The sequence below is a fragment of the Porites lutea genome, chromosome 3 (assembly GCF_958299795.1).
Source record: "Porites lutea chromosome 3, jaPorLute2.1, whole genome shotgun sequence".
Taxonomy (NCBI): domain Eukaryota; kingdom Metazoa; phylum Cnidaria; class Anthozoa; order Scleractinia; family Poritidae; genus Porites; species Porites lutea.
Window position 1 is genome coordinate 4,316,584 of NC_133203.1, and position 20,291 is coordinate 4,336,874.

The window sequence follows — 20,291 nt, forward strand, 5'->3', positions numbered from 1 at the left end:
TAAGGCAGGAAACGTATCGGCTGTTCAAATAACGTTTAACATTCCCGGAAGGGATGCTTTGCATCAATTGAAGTTTAAAATTGTCCAGCCTAAACTAAACATTGAATTGGATTTCCTAAGACGTCAAGCTAATGTCAAAGCCAAAGGTTTCTTGGTATCGTTAAATTACGTGGAATCCAGATTGAAAAACAGAGGATTGCCCATTGAATTAATTTTTCCAGACGACCTGGGTGGCTCTATGGAAACCACTGTCGTTGATAAGAGTGCTGTTGTTGAATTCAACTCCCTGATGCCACTGCTTTCGTCGTTTATGAATATGAAGGCCTTGGAAGCAATCCGTCGCATTTCTCAAAACATCACTGTTCCAATGTTACATTTGCGCTTAGCTGCTGCGCTTTCTAACATCTCCATTGTTAACGTGACAATGGTTTCAACGCGACCCTTTTTAGTCCTAGGAAAAGTGACCATTAGTACTGCAACGTTAGAGTTGACAGAAAATGGCAACTCGTTTCATGCCACCATCAACATCTGTGGACAAGACATATCGGTTAATATGCGTAATGATACTAGTGGAGATTATTTAATCCTTGAAGCAGCGGGAGAAGGAAAGCAACGGACTGCATCAATAACTCTTGATACTTTCTTTTCTTGCTTCGAGGACTTAAAACAGCGCCGACCAGACATTGATTTCATGCGACTGAACAATTCGTCTTACTCATTCGGTCTCAAACAATTCCGCATTAGATATAAAATGAGACCAAACCTACAGCTAGCTGACATTATTGTTCTCTTTCAACTACCAAGTGAGTGGAACGTCTTCAAAGGAGCATTCTTATCGACACAGCTGCTTAATTCAACATTAAGCGCTAAAATAACCCTTTCCCGTCATAATTCACTCGCAGATATCAAGGCAGAAATTTTTGGCCAAGCAATTATTGGACATCCACCATTGATAGAGTTCCCTTTTTTGATCGAAGTCCCAACTAAAGCCAGCCCTATATCACTGACTCTTCAAGGTACAAAAACGATAAGCGTTGATTTTAAAACGTTGTCAAAGCTAGGAATTCTAAGTGGTGCTTTTCCTTCTTTTCTAAACACGCTACTTACACAGCTTCTGATCACGAAACTGAAACTAGAATTTTCCTCAGTGCTTACTGGCGCCTTCAAAACAACCACTCTGCATATTGAAACGCCGCCAAAAACAGTATGGAACTTTCCATTTTTTTACCTCGGGAATATCAAAATATTTCACACTGTGAATCACACTCTTGTTAGTGGTGAAATCAACCTTGGAAATGTGAGCTTACCATGCCAACTTGACTGGCCGCCGACAGGTGGAGACCCAGTAATAGAACTCCGAAATTCTGCGATAGTAGGAGTTTCGTCATTTGTTCAGCAAGTTTATCGAACGTTCTTTGGAAGAGAGAAAATCAAGGACATTTTAAGAGGTCTGAAAAGAAGCAAACTATCAGTCATATCTAGCTTTACCCTTCAAAAGGCCTCATTTCATTTATCCAGGAGCCTTTCACTTCAAAAAGCATCATTTAAAGGAGCTATTGGGAAGTATTCATGGGAACTTCTGAACGATTTCTTTGGCGTTAGAGATATTTCTATTTCGATTGACATCGACGTCGGACCGTCTTTCGCCCTATTCATCGAAGGAACGATCGTTTTGGTCGAGGGAAGCGTTAGCATGCCTTTCCAGCTGAACGTTCCCTTCTCAAAAAACCAATCACTGGAAATCAGCCTTCCTGAAAACGCACGACCACGTATTTCTTTCCGAAATCTTAGTGGTATATTATTTTCGGCATCAGGAAGCATTTTTCCTTCCTCCCTTGGATCGTATCTTCCAGAGTTAGTTCTCCGAAAACAGATTATTTCCTTCGATGAAATGTTAACGGTGTTCGAAATTCATACCCTTCAGGCTGTCCGGACCACCCCTTGGGATCTTGGGGGCATTGGAGCTCTTACCATTTCGAATGTTACAGTTTCTATGAGCCCGCACCAGTTTACGTTGAGGGGAAGTCTTTCGATTGGTAATACAGTCTTGGTGCTTAAGCTGACAAACTCTTCCGATGGACAAGTGTTTAGTCTAGTTCGCCCAATAGAAGTCAAAGGGCTGAATGATCTAATAACAGATGCCTTGAAAAAGATGTTGCCAGGAGTAAAAAGTTTACCGGATGTTGATCTGTTAGGCCTCAATGTCGCTGACAGGTCCTCAGTACAGTTTGCGAAAGTACAGTTCTCCAACAATTTTGATTTTCTGCAATCCTTTGCCCTTAAAATAAGGCTCTCCAATTCTTGGTCGTTTTTCCAGTCAACCTTTTCATTGCTCGCTCCTACCATGAACTTACACGTTGACGATCTCAGTGACATTCCAAGTTACAAGCTCGACGTATCTGGCACCATAGAGTTTGTAAACGGAAAAAAACGAATAGTTTTTCCACTTGAATGCAACATCCCAGAATCACCGAACTCTATGATCACTTTGAAATTGCAACAAGAAGTGGTTTTTAATCTCTCAAATATTGCAGCGTTACCGTTGGTCGGTAAACTGATTCCACCTTCTCTACTGGCACCAATTTCAGATATCATTGGAGACGTTCAACTTTGGCCATTAAGAGCAGACTTCGAACCTACAACAGCACGTTTGGAGTCATTAAACTTAACAGTAACCGCTCTCAAACACTGGCAACTGAACGGCTTTCCACTGGCGTTCCAAAATATTACCTTAGAATTGAGAGTTGGCCGAAACGTTCACACAACTCTACAAGCAATTATTGTCTTAAACGCTAAACCAATTTTTGTGCGAATGCCATTCCCACCAGACATACCGAACATGCCTGAATTGAAACTGACATTCCCAGGATTTCCAGAGATAACGTTGGCAGAAATAGGTTTACAACTTGTCGGTGGCTTCGGCTTAGAGGGCCTTTTCCCGCCAGTTTTTGATAAACTGAAAATTTCAATGAAACTCTTGAACTTACGCCTGTTACCACCTCTAAGGCAGTTGAGGATCCAAAGCTTCCGAATGAGCTTTTCACTAAAAGACCAAGTCACCATTATTGATAACTGGCTACGTATATCTGACATAACGGCTGACCTTAGTGTGGCAACCGCCAATAAAGTGAGCGTAGCTGGGCGATTGGCATGTGTCATGACGTTTGGAAAAGGGGCCAATGTCCTTCAAATTCACGGGGTACTAACAATGCCTCATTACTCATTTCAAGCGTGGGAACTTGACATCCTCCCGCAGCAAACGGATCTTTCAGCAGCTAATATTGTTGAATTAACTGGTGGTGGATTTGATTTAAAGGCACTGTTTCCTGACGATATTCTATCAAAAGCAGACAAGTTTTTGTTGAAACACTTTAAAGCCGCTTTCAATCCCAACCCTCGTTTTCAAATATTCAACATAACATGCGCTTTAGAGGCAAACCTTAGTGACGTCTCGCTTCCACTTGGAATAAGAATTCATCGTATTTACATAAAGCTGTTTATTAAGGACGCTTTCACTGCCAAGCAGTCTGTCAAGATTACAATATATGTCGTGATCAGCCTTGGCAAGGCAGTAGTTGAGACATTTCTCACTGTCTACAAGGACTCCGTTGTTCTAGCTATCGAAAACCTTAAGGAGCAACCATTAACTTTATCAGACTTGGCAACTCTGATTGGTGGGGATCAGCTTCTTAACATCGTGCCGGACGCCTTTTTGAACTTTAATAAAGTGAACAGCTTGAGCATCAGTTTCAGCAAACCTCAATTTGACGTACTCAATGCCACTGTCCGATATGATATCAATGGTTTTGATGTCGGTTTTAGTTTTCCACTGCCAGTGCCTGACCCATCCAATAACTTTAAAGCAAGACTTGCTGTTCAATATCTGACACTCGACTTAAAACAAAGGAAGGACTGGGAACTTAGCGCAGCCATTAAAGCATCGTTCACCGGAATTCCGTTAGAGAGACACTTCAGTGATCTTGAGGGATTAGTAACCGTAACATCACGATCTGCAATACTAACTCTTAAGAAGAAACTCCTTGACACCAAAGTTGATATGAAACTTGCTGGCATAGACTGCAACTTGAACATCAAGTTTTCAGAGCCACAAATTATATTTGTTACACCACGACAGCCCAGAATTATGGTAAGCCTTGAAGTAACGGGATTCGATGTTCTTAACAAAATGTTCCCCTTCAAAGTATTCAAGGACACATTAAAGGTTTATGTTGTGATAACAGAAGAGACAGGTATGTCAATTCAACTAAAAACAATGCCAATTAGGGATGAACTGATACCCTGCAAGAAGGACAACGAACTTTATACCTGTGATTTTACATGGCTTTGTGAGAAACATTCCTACGTCACATTCAAACTTCCTTCTCTTGCATATACGAGAGACGGCTTCTCTGCTATCATTGACGTTCAAGGCTTGGACACGCTGTGCGTTCCTATCACACTGCCTCTCCTGCGAAATTTCTTGAAGAATATCCCATTCCTTTTTAATCTAGTCAAATCAAACATTCCTTTGTGGCCTCCTCCGGACATAATAGGCAACTTAAATAGAATGGGATGTAATATCGGTAACCTACCGAAGGGCATGTATCGATTCAAAAGCCCAGAATTTCCAAGAGAGATAACCTTAGCCCTCTCTATGTCGCCGAACGGTCCCTTAACATTAAGTCTAGAGGTTCAGAATGGAGAATCCTTAGATGTGGCAATGCCGGTGAGTCCCTTAGGTGACTTGCTAGCAGTCTCCTTCAGGCGATTCTCTATTGGAACTATTTTCGGGTTGCCATTTGTTGACATCGACGCTGAATTATATCTTTGGGATCTTAAGTTTGTAATACTTCTTTCACGCCTTCCAAGACAAACTCCACTGCTAATCAACGCGGCGAATATGGAAACACACATAATCTGCAAAGACTGCTTCTTTGTCATCCTGGGTTTTCTGCCAATTCCGATTTTTGCTGCACCCTTGTCCGTGAAATATTCGACACTCATTGATATCCAAGCTCAATTAACAATATATCATCGAAGACCTGATTTTAAAGACTTGGGCGCAATTGCCGCTCTTTTGGTTGGTCTTGTAAAGTATTATACAACCAAGGACTACTTATTATCGATGGATGACGTAAAAGCTGCAAATAGCAGTTTACTTGTCCTAAAACTGTCGCACGAAAATGACTTGACTATGATTCAGCTACCCGCGTTCTCTGGTGGAAGTAAACTTACATTGAATGTCCCGCCAATAGATGGTAAGAAGTTTCTCATTGGTTGGATGAATTTCATGAAAACTTTTGAGCCTATATGGCTGCTACAGATTGTTCCCCTCAAATATCGTATTTTGGACGTTGCATTCAATATCGGTCCTTTTAGATGGTCTTTGCTCAAATTTGCAGCTTCATCACCAGAGGAGCTAAAGAAAAACAAAGCTCTCTGGCCGTATCCAGTGATGGAGAGTGGAGACGATGCATTGATAATGGCGTCTGCTGACTTACTTCTTCTCTCTGCTGACGTTGTTCTTCGTGTAAAGAACTTTGGAAATGCTGGTCTGTCGCTGCGTTTGAACGCTGGTATAAGTAGGGTGGTCAAGATAAGCTTTGAAGCCGCCACACAGATCAACTTGGAGGACTCTTCCAATCCAATGCTGATTTCTGCAAAAGCTCACCTAAAACTGTTTGATGTACCACTCCTTAGGGGTGAGGTGACTGTTACCAAAGACATGATAGTAGTATTTGGCGAATTGAAATTTAACTTTCTGGGCGTCGTTAAATTGGGTGGAAGGGTAAGAGCTGTTTTTGGTCCTGGCCTTGTATTCGTACTAGATGCTGCAATAGGTCTTCAGTTTGTGGGTGTGACGCTATCCAGTGGCCGCATTTACATAAAGGAATCTCCTTCAAGCTCGTTGGTACGGGCATCATCTCGATTCATGGGGTCGAAACTAAACATTGTGATTAGACGTCGTGGTCTTTCTATGGCCATTGAAGCACAGGCGAAAATAGCCGTTGGTCTACGAGTTGATCTCGGCAAAATAAAAGTCTTTGGAAGGGATTTGGGAAGAATTGTTTTGAGCACTGGGTTTAATTGTGATGTGAGGATTTCATTTCCTGGAAGAAGCACGTTAAAGGTTTCATTTCATTTTCTAGGTCAAAAAATAGATCTTCCTTCATTAATAATTGACATACAAGATGCAAGACCTGAGAGAATCCCTCCACTTTTACTAGATTATGTTAAGAATAAAGCGCCTAGTTTGATAAAAGATCTATTCCAAAAGGATCTTCGTTTGTTACTAAAAGCATTTATAGAAGGACTTACGAACTTTGTTGGCAACGCGGGAGAATTCGTCAAAGACTTGCTAAAAATGGGCTTGAAAGTAGGAGGAGAACTAATAAAGGACGTTGGAAGATTCCTCAAAAATCTCGCTGACTCCACAAAGGCATTAGCCCAAGCAGCTGAACAGGCTGTTAAAGCTGCAGCACAGGCGGCTAAGGCTGCAAGAGAGGTCGCTACGAAAGCTGTAGAGGCTGCTAAAAAAGCAGTTGAACAGGTTTCAAAAGTGGCAGAGAAAGTCAAAAGACAATTTAAAGAGGCTGGAAAAGCTTTGATACAAGCTACAGGAAAGGTGATACGTCTTAAAAATGCTGTCAAAGAGGCAGAAAGGGTCTTTAAAAACATCTCGAAGACACTTGAAAAAGTCGTTAATAGAATCAGTCAGATAGCCCAGAAAATAGCGGACGAAATTGCTAGAGGTCTTCGTAATCTTGCTGGAAAGGTGATCAAAACTGTTAAAGGATGGTTTGGAAAACGTTCAATATATCGACGTGATGCCCTTACCGATGAAAAGCGAAATAAAGAAAGGGCAAAAAAAAACCTCCAAAAAGATCAAAGCAATCAGAAAACTCGTGTCAGGCAAAAGGAACGAGAGCTTGAAAGTGCGCAAAAAAGAGAACAGATAAAGAAAGCCTTGTATGAAGATGCGCGCAAGGAGGCACTCCGTTCAACAGAAAACCTCAAAAAGACTTTGAAAGATAAAACCGATAAGATGGCACACTTAGATGACATCCTCAAAAAGGGAAAGTGCGTAACTGGTGAGCATAACTGTCATCCAAGTGCAACCTGTATCCGGTCAGGACAAGAAGGACAATCATTCAAATGTATATGTAGACGTGGGTGGGTAGGAGATGGTGTCTTTTGTGAGCGGCCCATTAAAAGTGTTGCAGTCATGTCGGATAGTCCAAAAGCAGTAGGAGAAGCAGTTTCGTTTTCCTCTTTCATCCTATCAGGAACAAATGCTAAATATAGATACAGTTTTAACAGAGCATTTAGTGAATACGGTGTCGCGTCACACACTTTCAATTCACCAGGAGTACATGTGGTAAATGTATTTGCAAAAAACAACGTAAGTAGTGTCTCGGCAAGTGAAATAGTCATCGTTCAAGTGCCGGTATCCAATTTTAAGCTTCAAATAAGTGGAGATCGTAGAGCATGCCGTGCTGTAAAAGTTAATCCCTCAGCCAGTGGGACAAATGTCTCATTTACTATTGATTTTGGAGATAACACTTCACTTACCAATGTGAGAGGCTTAGTAAGGCATCATTATCGACAATCAGGAGAATTCATCATAAATGTAACGGCTTGGAATTTTGTCAGCAGCATAAGTGAGACATTTTTTGTGAACATTTCCTCAACCCCTTGTGATCGGCTCTATTGTGACATGTGGTTGCTGGAGAGAGCATTTCCTGGGAAAAAATTAACTGAAATTACGTCATTGGCATGGTTTCTCCAGCAGTCCTCGCTTTTTGGAAATAGAGAGATTCGACTTAATAAGATTTGGAAATACCTGGCATTGATGTACCCATTGTCCTATTCAGTATTTGAGAAAGCTAGTGAAGAGATAAAATTAGGGAATAGGAGATCACATTACATCTTCGGGGGAACATACATTAAGATCGATGCTATTTTGGCTGGGATACTGGCATCGCGCCTAACGTTACCAAGCGGAAATAAACGCTTGCCGTTTCTTCCAGACATTTCAAAACCACTGGAAACATTCACGTGGATTGCATCTGTACTAATTGACACGACCGACTTCTTAAGCAGTTGGAATATTTCGGTAGGAAGTACAACATTGTGTCAGGACAGACTTTCAACATCAACAGTTAATAGTGCAGTTGATGGTTACGTTTTGGGTTTAGCGATTACAAATTCATCGGGCAGTGAAAAGCTGTCAAATGTTTTATTCGACTATTATTGTCCTTCAAAGAACGATGTGAAGTACAGTTGGAAAACCAGGTACCAGGTATTCTATAACGTTTTCAAATCAATGAAAAATGGTGAACCCCTGGCCATGGTGGTAAATTCTTCACTGTTATTTAACCACATAGCGAGCCGGGAGAACTTTGTGTCACCCATACGATCACTTTGTCTCGGCTATTTTTGGAACGTAACAAGGCCCATTCTGAAAAATCCAGATGACAAGGTGAATAAAAGCGTGGAGTTATTGGACTCTGCATACCCCTACGCGTGCAACCTTAATCAGCATTGCTCTCAATGTGTCTTGCAACCAGGATGCGGATGGTGTAAAGGTGAAAAAAGTGGTTTTTGCACCGCTGGCCTATCACGTGGACCAACATCAACGGCTTCTTGTAGTCCAACGGAATGGTACCATGGAACTTGTACGTCAACGTGTCCATTACGTCACGGTAGGTTATGCAGTGCAAATGGAATATGTGAATCTGGTCGATGCAACTGTTTTTTGGGATTTCATGGGAAAGATTGTTCGAAGAGGGGCTGTGTCTATAAGACGAAACAAAACGATACTCTACAAACTATTTCCGTTTGGTCGCATGTCAATGTCATAAATATTCAAAAGGCCAACTCTAGACTTTTGAGACTTTTTACTAGAGCAGTCAATTCACTTGTGACGGTTCCGATGTATAATCAAAATGACAAATGTATTAGCGATAGTGAAATGTTAAAGTTTCATCCGGTATTCCCCAGAATGCTTCGCCTTTCGAGGAACAAAGCAGGACTGGACAGCTTCTGTGGCCTCTTTGAGTCAATAGCTCCTGAAAGTGAGTCCCCATCTGCCTGTAAAGGACGCACAAGTAGAGAAAGATGTTTAGAATCTGGCAAATGCTCCTGGAATATTCGGGAACCATGCTCTGGGATGCTATTGGAAGGCTGTTTCAAGTTAACGCACTGGGTTGATCTGCTTGTTCAGAAATCTGATGTTATTTATTCGCCGATACCTGGCAACGTTAAAATGGAAAAGGACGCCATTAAAATCACTGGCTGGCCTGAGAGTTTGTGGGAAGGCTATACCGTAACAATCTCTCATTTGAGACCCTATAATATCACCAGTGTGCAGAGCGGTCAAAAAATTGGGAAAACCTTGCCACAGGTTTCAATTCTTCCAGCGTTTGTGAGCGTACAAGTCAAACACGATGGCGTATATAAAGATCCCATGGCATTCCTACTTCCCTGTAGCCCAGGCTGCTCTCAAGTGCTTCATTTCTACAATGGGTTGTGCGACCAAGCATGTAACACAGACACATGTAACCACGACAACGGAGAATGCATATCCATTTATTTCAACCAATCCGATTACGCACTAGAGCCAAAGAGTTTTCATGATTTTTATTCTCCGGCTTCTTTAAGGACATTGTTCCATTTACAGAAAATGACTGGAGAGAAAAATCTGGAAGTTGCACGTGGGCCACTCAGTGTCTTTTCTATTGCTAAATGGATTGTTGTGGAAACACTCAACACATCTGACTTTTATTCTTATCTTGTATATAGAAGTCAAAGGAGTCACTTTATCAAATTCATTAACCCTTTGATAACACTGAACACATCGCTAGAGAAGATGACTCTGTTAACGGCACAGAAGTTGACTAAACTTGGAGTACATAACGTGTCTCCGTATAGCAGATGTGGTTCTGACTACGATATTGTAGACATTAAAACATCGTCTCTGCGAAATCAAACGAACTTTCAAATTGGATTGAACAAGCTTATGTTTGCTCAGATTGTAGATATGACGCTAAGTTCAAATTACACCCAATCTCAAGAACCGTATCTTCACCTAGTAATACCGCGTAATGCTGTCAGTTACCGCTGGTTGAATCATTTTGATCCAACTCTGAACGTTGAGAGCACTTGCGACTCACTGACTTCGTGTTCGGGGCATGGTATTTGTTTTGCCAATGGCAGTTGCAAATGCGACAACTTTTACATGGGAAGAAAATGTCAATTTAATACCTGTCCCGGCAGATGTTCTGGTCACGGTACATGCATTGAGGGTGTATGTGTTTGCAGCGTAGGTTGGGATGGAGACGACTGTTCCAAGGTAAAGTTTTGCACACCGCTCTGTCCTGAAGCATGGATAGGTGACAGCGTTTGTGACCCAGACTGTAATACTCCCGAGTGCGATGGAGACAAAGGGGACTGTCAAGACGTTTGCATTTGCCCAAAATCATGGCTTAGTGATGGCGCGTGTGATCACATGTGCAATAACAGCAATTGTGGCTACGATGGTGGTGATTGCGTCGAAGAGGAGTGCAGCTCTGGGTGTCGATCTCAAATGTTGGGAGATGGGATATGTGATCATCAGTGTAATACAGAAATATGCGATCGGGACAACGGAGATTGCGAAAGCCTTGCCATCTGCCCGTGCAGCTCAGTTCTGCAAGGCAACGGAATGTGTGATGATAAATGCAACATTTTGGAGTGCATGTACGACTATGGAGATTGTGCATTCCAGATTGTTGAAGGCAGTTGTCCTCAGGCGTGCTCACCTCCTATGATTGGTAATGGATTTTGTGACTTGTCGTGTAATTTACCTGCGTGTAACTTTGATGGCGGAGATTGTACAATTTATACGAGCTCAATTGATTCATGCTCTAAAGGTTGCCTTCCTACTTTTCGAGGCGACGGAGTTTGCGATTCTGTTTGCAACTTGCAGGCCTGCGGATTTGACGACGGTGACTGTCCCAAACCCGCCGTGCAAGAATGCGCACCGGAATGTGAAGTGGACATGGTAGGAGATGGAACCTGTCAGCAACAGTGTCAAGTAGAAGAATGTTCATTTGACGCAAATGATTGTATGTGTGCTCCAGGATGCCTCAACTCAACTTTGGGAGATGGAATTTGCAACATCGATTGCTTTGTGGAACCTTGCAATTATGATGGAAATGACTGCATGTGCCCTCCTGAGAATTGCCCAAAGCATTTAATTGGTAATGGACATTGTGATGTTGCATGTAACAGCAGAATCTGCGACTTTGACGGTGGGGACTGTACATGTTCAGCTGGTTGTACCATTACGTCGATTCGTGACGGATCTTGCGATCCCGCTTGCGATTCAAAGCTCTGTCATTTTGACGGTTTAGACTGTGGAGGTTGTGAAGCAGAGTCACATTTAAACATCTGCGACGAAAACGCTCACTGTGTTGTTGAGAACAGATCGTTACCGTTTGTACGATGTCAGTGTAATAGTGGATTTTATGGGGATGGATTCTCCTGTGTAAACAGAGGAAACTGTTTTAACGGAAGTGACGTTTGCTCAAGAAATGGGAGATGTGTTGACAGTAATGGAACATTTGAGTGCTACTGCAATCCAGGCTGGGTGGGTAATGGCGTTTTCTGTGAGAATGTTGACGAGTGTAAAGAGCAAAATCATAATTGCAGCATTCATGCAAATTGTATAGATGTACCTGGAACATATAATTGCAACTGCCAAGCTGGGTGGTCAGGTGATGGTTACAACTGTACAGATATTAATGAATGCAAAATGAATTCAAATTCATGTTGTGCAAACGAAGACTGTGTAAACAGTGAGGGAAATTATTCTTGTGAATGTAAAGATGGGTGGCGAAAAAGCGAAAATTCATCCCTCTCTATACCGGAGCGATGTACTTCAAATCATATTAATCCATTGTGCGTTGACGTAGATGAATGTGCCGACGAAACACACAATTGTTCTTCTGAAAACGGCCAAGCAAACGCCCTTTGCACGAACACTATCGGCGGTTTTCAGTGTACCTGTACACAGGGATGGCAAGGTGATGGCTTTTATTGTAATGACATAAACGAGTGCGCTAATGGCTCCGTTTGTGGCGATAACCAATTCTGTATTAACACGGTTGGAAATTATTCATGTTCCTGCCAGGAGGGATTTACATCCACAGGCCCATCAAACGAGGACTGCAAGGACGTAGACGAGTGCGTTCTTGGTTTAGACGACTGTGATATGTTCGCGACCTGCATTAACACCAAAGGAAGTTTTACGTGTGAATGTATGCCTGGATTCGAAGACAAAGGAAGGATTTGTACAAAATATCAGTGTGGTAATGAGACGAACAATGTCACACGTTCAAGTGAGAAAAACGGCACTGTTGCTCTTCAGCAAGTCTGTTCTTGTATTGGGCAGTACATAAATACTGGACGAACTTGCACAGACATAGATGAATGCGAACTGGGTTCGTTCATTTGCCCCTCATTCGCTCCAGTTTGCCAAAATTTAATTGGCGGTTATGAATGCAAATGTGATGCCGTAGACAACTCATCTTGCGATGCAGTAAACCCTTGTGACTCTACCAATAACACTTGCAACAAAAACATGACTTGTATTTCGATTGGCAGAGACCACTATTGTGTCTGTCCAGAGGGGTACACTGAAAACCAAAACGGGACAGCTTGCATTGATGTCAACGAGTGCGATAACCTTCAGTTTTATGGATCTTGTGATTCCAACGCTGATTGTGTCAATGTTGATGGAAGTTACGACTGCAAGTGCCATCATGGTTTCTTTCAGAGTGGAAATGCTTGTTTCGAAATTGATGAATGTAAAGGAATGATTACACAAACTGTAGAAGGACAATTGGAGGAATGCAGAGCTGGTGTTTGTGCATCAACCCAAACATGTGTCTATTACAACAGTTCAATTGCTGAAGGAAAGGCTGTTAACTCCACCTTTGTTTGTGCTTGTGACGATAGTGACAACAGGAAAATAGACTGTGTCGAGACTATTACAGAGGTTGTCCAAATTGGAAACAACGTGACAACTGTCATATCTATTCCTTGGTATTCGGTAGTAAACGTTAGTTCTCATACCATTCCCACGTACCAAAGTACCTTTACGCATAACTGCACCGACAAAGCAATGTGCAAGAACCTTGCAGGATCATACCAGTGCATTTGTCTCCATGGATATAAAAGTGATGACGGCGGATGGAGTTGCCATGACATCGATGAATGCCTCGAGAACAACACCTGTCACCCAAATGCCACTTGTTTAAACAAAGAAGGGTCCTTTGATTGTAAATGCAAACCTGGGTTTGCCGGAGACGGCCCAACCAACTGTTCTGATATCGATGAATGCTCGTTTGTAAACTGCACCAAAAACTCATTCTGCAGAAATATAGTAGGTGGTTACGTTTGTGATTGTTTGGATGGCTTTCATAAAAACGGAAGTGTGTGTGAAGATGTGGACGAATGTTCCAAAAATACTCTCAATGAATGTCACCCGAGGTCGTCTTGCTATAACTACATTGGTGGCTACAACTGCACTTGCTTCACAGGCTACTATGGCGATGGTTTCAGATGTTCTGATGTAAATGAGTGCAGAGAGAGCTCCATTTTTTGCGGGGACCATGCCTCATGTTACAACACTCTTGGATCTTACAAATGTGCGTGTGACCCAGGATGGACAGGTGATGGACAAAACTGCACTAATATTGACGAGTGTGCGCTTGGTTTGCACATGTGCATTGAGAATTCCTACTGCACAGATAATGAAGGTAGTTACACCTGTTCTTGTCACAGAGGATGGAAGCGTCAGTGGTTTGAGCCATACGGTAGATGTTCCATGTGTGACGCAAACACATTTTGCTCCGGACATGGCCAATGCTTGCGAAATGGATCATGCGATTGCCTCAGCCACTACAGCGGTCGAAATTGTTCAGTATGTAATCCAAACGTCCGTTGCTCAGGCCACGGAGTTTGCGACTTCAGTGGTACTTGTCATTGTGCGTATGGCTGGAGGAGAAGACCCTTGGACTGCAGTATCTGTTTTCCAGCGGAACTTTGCAGCGGTCATGGTCTATGTAACGACAATTTGTTGACATATAAGGAACAGCCGTGTTTTTGTGATGACAGATATTTTGGATATAACTGTAGCACAGGTAAGTATAGATATTTTCCTGTACTGTATTTTACTGCTGGTTGTATTTGTATTTCTATTTGTATATATGTTATTTTTTCTCCACTTCGCATTGATTACAAACACCTTGCATTAATTTAAGAAAAATAAATAATGTTAAAAATTATATATTATGATAAAGAAAAATAGATACAGTATAGATACATGTATAATACTTAAGACAGCAGAACAATGTAGTACTATTTTGTTCTTAGCTGACAGAAAACGTGGCTTGGTGACCACTGACTATTATTGCTGGTGACACTGTTAAGATGTGTTTGGTAGGTGTCGTGTAGATTAATAGCTTCTAACGCGTCAGTCATAGTTTCTCAGCTTCACAGTCAAAGAAGGTAAGGCATGGCCTTACCAATGCGGAAGAAGTCGTTTCACTTAATTCTCCAGTCGATGTGTAAAGAAGCATATATTAATACAACTTTAGTGCTCACTGAAAGTTCATGTTTATGAACTAATTTCCAGCATGTCCAGTTATAAAAGGAGAAATATGTGGACCTCATGGTGACTGCAGCCGAAATGTAAGTGCATTACGACCATGCCTTTGCCATCTCGGTTATCAGTGGAGCGATGCTTCTTCATCGTGTGAAGACACCAATGAGTGTCTTGTTGGCTCCCAAGAGTGTCTGTCACCAGCCAAATGCGTGAACACGCCTGGGTCCTACCGTTGCGAATGTCCTTCCCTTGTTGGATGGTCCTTTGATGGCAGAACCTGTATTGATACTGATGAGTGTCAATATCCAAACGTGTGCGACCCACAGGCTTCATGCAACAACTACCCTGGAGGATTTAAATGCAGTTGTAATATAGGATGGCGGGGACATGGGGAACATCCTGTGTGTTCTGACATTGATGAGTGCACGGAAGGGATTGACAGGTAATATTGATTTGTTATACTGCGATTTCCTTTCGGGCTGAGTACGTGATCACCGTCATAATGTGACAAATTTGTTAAGAACAAACCCACGTTCTTTAAGTAATCAAAGCCTCCTATCTCATTTTCAAAATGATCAAAATGCGTCACAGTATGACTTCCTTTACCATATCAGCTCACTTTAAATCTCGTGAACGGTTGTTCCTAAGAGAAACCACGTTATTCTGGTTATTTTTCTTTACGAATTCAGTTTTGTCGGTCTTAGTTTCTGGGTCTTTGGCTTCTACCTAAAAGTCAATACTGTTTGTCTTATCAAAGGTGTCCTAATCCGTCGACATGTGTCAATACCCTTGGAAGTTATTATTGTGTGTGTAATCCAGGATGGGAGAAAGTGTCAGAGTTCCAGTGTTCAGACATAAACGAGTGCAGTCGTGGAATCCACGGCTGCGATCGCAACTCTTATTGTGTTAACACGGCTGGAAGCTGGAAATGCATATGCAACAGTGGATGGTACCCAGATCCATCAAATGCTCGTCTACCAACATGTAGAGACGTGAACGAGTGCGTGGATAAGCCCAATGCTTGCCCGGTACAATCAACTTGTCGAAACTCTGCGGGCTCGTATCGATGCAACTGCATATCTGGTTGGAGGAATCAAGGTGCGCACACTTGTGTCGATATTGATGAGTGTTCTCAAGGATCACACGGGTGCCCATCCAATTCAAGGTGTGTCAATACGCCAGGCTCGTACCGTTGCAGCTGCTTTTCTGGTTGGAGAAACCATGGTCATTATTCTTGTGATGACATTGACGAATGTCTTGAAAGACATTACAGTTGCCCGTCCAACTCACACTGCGTCAATACACAGGGATCATATAGATGTGACTGCGACCGGTGTTACTATAAATCTGGAAGTAGCTGTTATGGTATGTATTAGCCCGTTACGAAAATTACGCACAATTTTTGTCATTGTACAAAAGCTGAATGCAATATTTTTTTTGTCATTGATTCAAAATATTTTTGAGTTCCTAACAACCTTACCTCCTTAGAGACGCTCTTCAAAATATTTGCTTGTTTCTCGGCACGGTTTCCGGAATTTAAAATATGTTTTTTCTTCTAGATAATGCTCAAAAAGTAGATGCCATCCATCGAATATTTTAAGCGTATTCTTGCATTTCGACCGTTTAATTTTAATCAGAAATTTAGCCATTTCGTCTTCGGATATCCGTTACCCTGCGAGCCGGCTCCTTGTGCGAGTTTGGGGAACATCCCACTTGCCACGCAGGCTACCAGCGCGAGTAGAAACTAGCACAAAGTGAGCCTGTTCGCAGACTAGATAGCCGTAAAACTCTTTCTGTTGGCCAAAACTTCTTTAGAACCTCTTATTTGATAGGTTCTTGTTGGCCCGAAGCTCTATTGTTTCCGAGTTGGGGTTCATTTTTAGTTTTGTTTGGGTTAGGGCTATCTATTGTTTTCTAAACCAGTCCTGTGAGCTGTTCTTACAGCTTCCGGCCCACCCAACTCTTTCGACATTTTCCGAACTAGGAAGCCGCTTCGCTGCCTGGAAACCAGGTTGCTATTTTAACCCTTCGAATCGGTTGCTTATTGCTTAAATTATGCAAATATGGTATGCGCCGACTGGTTACGAGGAATATTTATGTATTCACCTCTATTTATACAGGATTTACGCCTTCCGCAAGGCTGAATACATGAGAAGGTCTGAGAATATAATCAAACATGAAATGGCAGATAGTTAAAAAATGTACTATACAGCAAACTTACAGAATAACAGTCCTCAGCATCTTCTTGAATTGTGGTAAAGATTTGCACTGCTTTGCTGAGCCTGGGAGCTCATTGTAGGTCCTTGCTTGGCTCCGACACATAACTGATTTTTTCACAAACTCAGTTCTCACAGCTGGAAGTACAACATTAAGTTCATTGCTCCTTGTTTTATAATTATGGCTGACTCGATGTGGATGTGAGAAAGGTCTATAGGTACAAGTCCCTTCAAACACTTGAAAATGAATGTGCATAGATGTTGTTACCGCCTACCACGTAGGTTAGCTCAGCCAAGTTGTGACATCGGGTCATCCGGGCTAACCTACGTAGTAGGCCGGGGGATTGGAGCCAATCAGAAACAACGAAATATTTTGAATCAACAATAATATAATGTATTATGAACTATGCAGACAACCTAGTACATTTACGGTATTTGTCATTATTTTACAGCCGACTGTCGTTTGGCAACCCGATACTACTACATTACCACCTATACCAGCTATACTACATATTACACTACCAGCTGCGGTCGTTGGGGTTTGAGAAGATGCAGAGAATCACGGTAGGTAGCAAGGCCAGCGGGTACTGAACAACACTAGTAGGCACTGCCCCAAGGTCCAACCCCTTACCCTTTTATATTCCATTTTAGACAGAAAAGGTACCCCTTTCCTATACCTTTTATCACAAAACTAGGACGTTTCTCGACTTTTTGTTAGTCACAAATTGCATCTGTTATCCCTCTTGGCCTTGTTGCAGACCGAAATGACAGATTTCCCTACCTCGCTACCCTTTCATATACTTCAACAACTAATTTGCCCACTCTTTCATATACCTGAACCCTGAAAAAGCCCCGGGGAGCAGGTACTCAACAAATGTTTACACGGGGAGGCTCCGCCCCGAGGTCCAACCCCTTACCCTTTTATATACCAATTTTTCAAAAAAAAGGTACCCCTTTCGTATACCTTCTATTGACAAAGGGTACCCCCTTCACATACCTTGTTTAGAACTTTGCATCCCTTAAAACTGCTGTAACTGCACTGTCTTTTAGTTAGGAATCAATCTCAAAAATAGAGCGTTTTCTCGACTTTTAAAAGCCATAAAACTCATCTGTTAGCCTTTTTGGGCCCTTTTACAGACCAAAATGACAGATTTCCCTATCCTTTTATATAATTAAATTAGTAAAATCCCTACTCTTTCATATACCTGAAGCCTGAAAAAGGTACCCCTTTCGGGCGGAGCCTCCCTGTATAGGCCATCATGGGGAGTACCCCGCAGGGGAAAAAGGTCGCCCTTTTGGGCAGAGCCTCCTCGTATAGGCAGCACCCTCCCCCCTCGGGCCTCGGAGTAGCAAGGCAGGCAATATGACCCTCAGTAGAACTAGGATAGTAAGTGCCAGAGCAAGATAATGGAAAGTTAAAGTACTGCTAAGTAGCTATCACTGAAAACAGTAGTTGCCAACATTTGATTTTCCAACCGGAATTTCCGGGTTCCTACGTGAATGGTAAGTATCACCGGGGGTCCGGGAACCCTAGCCTACTACATAGCCGTTTTTAGTGTCGTCACGCAACAGGGAAGCCTCCCTGTTAGAAGAAATCGGGATATTGTCTGTTATCTCTTCACGTTAGCTGACTCGATATTTTTCGTTTTCCGTAGGAGAAAACGAAAGACAAAAAGAGTGATATCAAGCAGTCGGGTCTGGGTTGCCAACCGTTATGGAGCAAGTTGTCCGTGCTAATGGAGGGCAACGTTTTATTGCCCTTTTTAGTTTAAATGGCTCAATAGATGTAGTTGTTGTTGTCCATATCTCAGGAATTAAGAGTAATTGTAGGGCCGGAATATAAGTCAACCTATAAGTATGACGAACTGTGTGGAAGGTGGCTAATATAAGCTTGCAGCATTTTCTAGTAATCATCAATTGATCGATCAGTAGTACAGTCACTCTTTGTCTAACAGTGCCGTTATAATGGGATCAGATGCATTGTCATAAGTAAACAAGTTGTTGTCCGTGGCCTTTTCCGTGTTTTCCATGACATCAAGACTATCAAGTGTTACCATGGAATCAGAAAACAGGCTGAAACACCCTTAAGGTACTACTGCGAAACGTTGCAGGAAACAATAATGCTGGCATGGACGGGCAACTGGAAGGGATACCCTTGAACTAAAACCTGAGAAAGATAAGAAACTCGGTCACATCTATGAGTGAAAATGTTTTTTCTTAGCGTTATCATCTCGAGAATGTCTTTGAAACATGTTGTAAAGTAAGCTTGAATTTTTAAAGCAACGCCCAGCTAATGCACGAACGGCCGGGGCCCCAATACAACAGGGGCAATGATCCAACGACAGCGATTTGCAAAATTAAAAATGCTACACAAAAAAATGATACTAAAGGTTTTGAAACATTTTTTCTTCATTCTTCGTTGGCGAGCAGAGTCTCCTGATTTCTTCAGTGGCGTATCTAGGGGAGGGGGCGGGGGGGGGGCGGTCCCCCTCTTAGTTTTAGACCAAAGAGAGGCCCGAAGGGCCGAAAAAATTTTTTTTTTGAGACCGGGCCCCCCCGTTTTCTCAGAATCTGGGTGACCGCCCCTCCCTTATCGGAAGGTGTGGATCCGCCACTGGTCTTATTGAGTCGGAAGGAGAAATGGAGGCTCTGTCTGAATCGTGTCAAACCTTTATTCCAGGTCGTTGGAGCTTGCAGCTCGAACTTGCGAACATACCTGTACTGTCGCAATTTGTAATAATCATCGCACTTTGTAATACCTGTCGCAATTTGTAATAAATCCATCGCACTTTGTAATACCTGTCGTAATTTGTAATAAACCTTGTCGCACTTTGTAATAAAAAAGCTGTCGCAATTTGTAATAACGGTCCATCGCACTTTGTAATAAACTAAGCTGTCGCAATTTGTAATAATTCCATCGCACTTTGTAATAATTTTTTGAGAGTGATTCGACTTGAGAGTGATTCAACATTAATATAATGCCAAAATATGTATGGTACTTCATAAATAAGGACTCGGATGACGTCTGCTAGCACGTAACATCTCCGTAACATTTTCTTTGGTCAAACATGCATTTCACTAAGTAATAATCATAGAAAATTAGATCGGTTTTTGTTTAAGGTGAAAACTTCCAATTAGTCTGCGCTTTTCCTGTTTAAACAACCGATAGCTGAACTTGCAATTTAATTCGTATTGTAACACTTTGTACATAAACGCTGTTTTGCTGACCTGGCTAGGTCTTTGTCTCAGTACTTTTACTTTCTAAAATAGCAACAATAACAAAAGATTTCAGGTTAAAAATAGAAGTTGTTTTTAGTTTTCATTTACCTCTAAGTGATTTCTGTTTATATTTCTATTGTATTCTTTTGTCTTCAATGGTTATAAAAATCATATTTGAACTGATTTTTCAATTACATCGCCGA

At 42.0% G+C, this 20,291-nt stretch overlaps 1 protein-coding gene across 1 annotated transcript; it reads left to right on the forward strand.

Annotated features, from left to right (window-relative positions):
• Positions 1-4,635: 4,635 nt before the first annotated feature.
• LOC140930234 (uncharacterized) lies at positions 4,636-19,323 on the forward strand. The gene is made up of 5 exons (XM_073379904.1): positions 4,636-14,189; positions 14,684-15,095; positions 15,411-16,018; positions 17,322-17,433; positions 18,525-19,323. Exons 1-5 carry the CDS (start codon positions 4,655-4,657, stop codon positions 18,604-18,606), a joined length of 10,749 nt encoding a protein of 3,582 aa, XP_073236005.1. The 5' UTR covers positions 4,636-4,654; the 3' UTR covers positions 18,607-19,323.
• Positions 19,324-20,291: the final 968 nt, after the last annotated feature.